Consider the following 3,937-nt stretch of genomic DNA (forward strand, 5'->3'; position numbering starts at 1 on the left):
TCTGTTATTTTACCAGGTAAATATACTGAACACATTCTCATTTACAGCATTTCCCTGGGGAATGGTTACAGGGGAGAGGAGGGGGATGAATGAGCCAATTGGAAACTGGGGATATTTTTTAGACCAGAGGAAAGAGTGCCTCCTACTGGCCCTCCAACACCACTTCCAGCAGCATCTGGTCTCCCATCCAGGGACTGACCAGGATCAACCCTGCTTAGCTTCAGAATCAAGCCAGCAGTGGTATGCATAGACGGTAAGTAGTGTTAGGTTCTATTATTAGAGTAAGAACTCGACGGACACTAGGAAAGCTTAAACCAAGTTTATTCATCCCAAAGGATCGAACAGCTGAATTGACCAAGACATGGTTTCACCCGTGGTAGTATACATACCCCACTTTGGGTGGAGTCTCCTCCTTATCGCTAAACATTGCATGTTATTGCTAGGCAGGAAGCCTAATCCTATAACTAATGATTAATCCTATAACTAATGATTAATCCTGTCAGGACCCGGTGTGAGAAACAGTCACTAATAGTCGGCAGAACCCAGAAGATGAGGCAGACACAGCAGTACTAGAGACGGTGGTTTAATCAAGGTAAAAGATCTTCAGGCAAAAAATATAAATCCACAACGTCAAAAGTAAAGCCAAGAGAAAAAATGGATAACCTCCAAAATACAATGAAAATCCACAAAGTGGTAAGAACAGCAGGGAAAAACAAACCTCAAAAGACTAATCAAAAATAAACAAGAACAAAATCAGAGTACCTCTGGAAAATCCAACTAGAGAAATATATGTTCACAGCATGGCTGGGGCTGGGTGCTAACATACAAACACAGAGCAAAGAACTGAGGAACACTCAGGGTTTAAATACCTACAAGAAAATGAGGCACAGGTGCAAACAATAACTAGAACAAGGGAAAAACAAAAGGTTCAAAAAGGCGCAATGGGAGCATCTAGTGACCAAAACCTGAATAGTCCTGGCCAAAACCTGACTTAATCCCAGTTAAAACTCAGAAATCCAAACCTATCAGTAGATAAATGCTTAAAATGTTGATGTGCAGTTACATTTTGAAACACTCAATTGTTAGTGTAGTGCTACTGGATACAATTCTATACATTCTGTATCATAAAAAAACCCAAATGCAACACCGAAATGCGGGAAATTCACAATACCGGAGGTCATGAATTCCCTAAAGGGATTGTAGGTGCTATGAAGAGGGAGCCTTAGTGTCACAGCACACGTGTTTGCCTCTGGGTACTTTTTATTCTGCTGCCCAGCGAGACTCCCTCGCGCTGCGTGGAGGAATTCGATGGTCGGGGTGTCCTCAAACCCCAGGGGTGGCACCACCGTTGCCCCAGTAGCAAACTCCAACACCATCACCACTGTTACAGGACATTCTACATCTGAGGAGTACACAGTAAAACATTTAAAATACACATTTAAATCACAAAATGGAATAATATGCAGTTACCGATAAACTTGAACAATTTAACTACTATCTTACCTTGCACCTCGGCCAGCCAGTTGAACCAGCGGCAGATGGTGTCGTTCTCCAACCATCGCCGGTTGCCGCCAGGTATGGAATAGGTTACTTTAAACAGGTCCATCAGGTCCTTGGCAGTGAGAGACTTTATGGGGTCAACAAAAAGTACTCGGAAGCTGTCCCCAATGCCTCCAGCAGCCCAAGAGAGTTGAGACCATATATGAACTTGTTATGGTATAGAGACAGTATAAATATTAAACAAATAAGTGTTAAGGACAATATAGTGATGTGTATTGATTTAGGAGGGTGGACCGATTCAAAATACTTATGTTAGAAGAGGTAATGACAAGTACTTCACAGATTTATAACAGAGTTGACGTACTGCTCCAAGGCCACCTGCATGCTCCCTTGGACAAATTGTTGAGCCACCAATTCAATCACACCATCCCTGTCCTCCATTGTCTTGACAACAATCCTTTTCAGCCCCAGTAGGCTCAGCCAGTCTACCAATTCCTCCAATTTGTTCTTCACCTCGGATAGGTCCTCTGATTTTTTGATCTAGAATAAAATAAAATAAATGTATGACAGGCAATCGAAAATTTTAAACACAGCAAAATAAACCAAATGTAAAAAATGATGATCTATTATTTCCTGTTGCTGTTAGGGAGGACATAAAACTCACATTTTCCGATGTGCTTTCAGAGTAGTGTGACTCACCTCCTCCAGACTGAGTGGTGGAACAGGCTTCCCACACACTGCTGGGAAGAGTCGCTCAGAGAAGAAGTGTGGCCCAACCCCTCCAAGGACCACACACACACTGATCATTTCCCCAATGGTTCCATACAGGCCCTCATGTGATGCTAAAAATATTATTTCAAATGTGTGCCAGCTTTACTATCCCTATGATATATTTCCCTGGACAAAGCACTTGAAAAAGCCTCTTCACAAAATGTTTTGGCTTAAATTCTGTATTTGACAATGAAAATCAGACCTTAATACAGGTAAAAAGAAACGAGAAGGCTTACCATGGACATCAAGCGGCATACGTTTCGCTCCTTCCGGACCCTCGAAGATGGCCGATTCTCTGATGTCCCTCATGCTCCCTGGAGGGACCCCATTGGTCAACTGCCCCCTCCACCTTGGACTCAGCATCCACAACGGCAACGTCCATCTTAGCCCCTGTATTAAAGTTTTTGTGTTGAAACGCATGCAGGCGTCTGTTTAGGACATTGCCCCTGTGGACATTTATCATGTTGGCAATGGGGCAGTTGTCCTGGTCCACTCAGCTCCAGAGCGTACGTAAAATGGGGAAAGGGGGTTACCTAGTCAGTTGTACAACTGAATGCCTTCAACTTAAATGTGTCTTCTGCATTTAACCCAACCCCTCTGAATCAGAGGTGCGGGGGGCTACCTTAATCGACATCCATGTCTTCGGCCCCCGGGGAACAGTGGGTTAACTGCCTTGCTTAGGGGCAGAACAACAGATTCTTACCTTGTCAACTCGGGGATTCAATCCAGCAACCTTTCGGTTACTGGCCCAACGCTCTTACCACTTGGCTACCTGCCGCCCAAATGGCACTTAGGTCTGTTCTAGAGGGGAGAAAGCTCATTCAAAATGTATGACAAATCGAATAAGGATTGATCCTAAGGAAAAATACTCTGACATTGAGGTTTTAAATACTACATTTTGTTTATAAACAAATGCTCTTAAAAAAACTCAAGTCTCTGGATCCAATGATGGAGATGAGGGAGGTGAGGGAGATGAGGGAGAAGGAGATAACAAGGTGAGGGTTGAAAAAAATAAAATATTGAGGATGTTAAGGGTGAGGGGTGATAAGAAGGAAGGTTTGGTGATGAAGGAGATGAGTGGAGATGACAGAAGGCTGGCGAGAGGTGAGGAGAGGGGACAGGTGTGACTGGAACGAATTGCAAAAATCGCTGAAGTTGGAGACTTATATTTCCCTCATTAACTTTAAACATCAGCTATCTGAGCAGCTAACCGATCGCTGCAGCTGTACATAGCCCATCTGTAAATAGCCCATCTAATCTACCTACCTCATCCACATATTGTTTTTATTTACTTTTCTGCTCTTTTGCACACCAGTATTTCTACTTGCACATCATCATCTGCCCATCTATCCCTCCAGTGTTAATTTGCTAAATTGTAATTACTTCGCTACTATGGCCTATTTATTGCCTTACCTCCTCACGCCATTTGCACAAACTGTATATAGACTTAAAAAATATATATTGTGTTATTGACTGCACGCTTGTTTATTCCATGTGTAACTCTGTGTTGTTGTTTGTGTCGCACTGCTTTGCTTTATCTTGGCCAGGTCGCAGTTGTAAATGAGAACATGTTCTCAACTGGCCTACCTGGTTAAATAAAGATGGTCGACTGCATCACAAACACACTTTCATCCCACGCTCTTGCTTTTAGTCATCATGGAACTGT

General features: G+C 43.0%; 1 protein-coding gene across 3 annotated transcripts; it reads right to left on the reverse strand.

Moving 5' to 3' along the window:
* Positions 1–304: 304 nt before the first annotated feature.
* Positions 305–2,691, reverse strand: LOC139557815 (G2/M phase-specific E3 ubiquitin-protein ligase-like). Of its 3 annotated transcripts, none has more exons than XM_071373035.1 (5): positions 2,508–2,691; positions 2,200–2,279; positions 1,865–2,040; positions 1,504–1,671; positions 305–1,402 (listed from the first exon to the last, which is right to left on the reverse strand). In XM_071373035.1, the coding sequence occupies exons 1-4, from the start codon at positions 2,689–2,691 to the stop codon at positions 1,638–1,640; spliced, it is 474 nt and encodes a 157-aa protein (XP_071229136.1). In that variant the 3' UTR covers positions 305–1,402; positions 1,504–1,637. The 3 variants fall into 3 exon arrangements, with proteins under 3 accessions (XP_071229136.1, XP_071229133.1, XP_071229134.1); XM_071373032.1 differs by having other exon boundaries at positions 2,200–2,342; XM_071373033.1 differs by having other exon boundaries at positions 1,504–2,040; positions 2,200–2,342.
* Between the last annotated feature and the right edge of the window lie 1,246 nt (positions 2,692–3,937).

Source organism: Salvelinus alpinus, chromosome 28 (genome assembly GCF_045679555.1).
Source record: "Salvelinus alpinus chromosome 28, SLU_Salpinus.1, whole genome shotgun sequence".
NCBI classification, from domain to species: domain Eukaryota; kingdom Metazoa; phylum Chordata; class Actinopteri; order Salmoniformes; family Salmonidae; genus Salvelinus; species Salvelinus alpinus.

Coding starts and splice junctions, on each gene's coding strand:
- LOC139557815 (XM_071373032.1), bottom strand. CDS start 2,691: ATGCGTTTCAACACAAAAACTTTAATACAGGGGCTAAGATGGACGTTG. Junction 2,041..2,199: donor CACCACTCAGTCTGGAGGAG/GTGAGTCACACT, acceptor ATTTTATTCTAG/ATCAAAAAATCAGAGGACCT. Junction 1,672..1,864: donor ATGCAGGTGGCCTTGGAGCA/GTACGTCAACTC, acceptor GGGCTGCTGGAG/GCATTGGGGACAGCTTCCGA.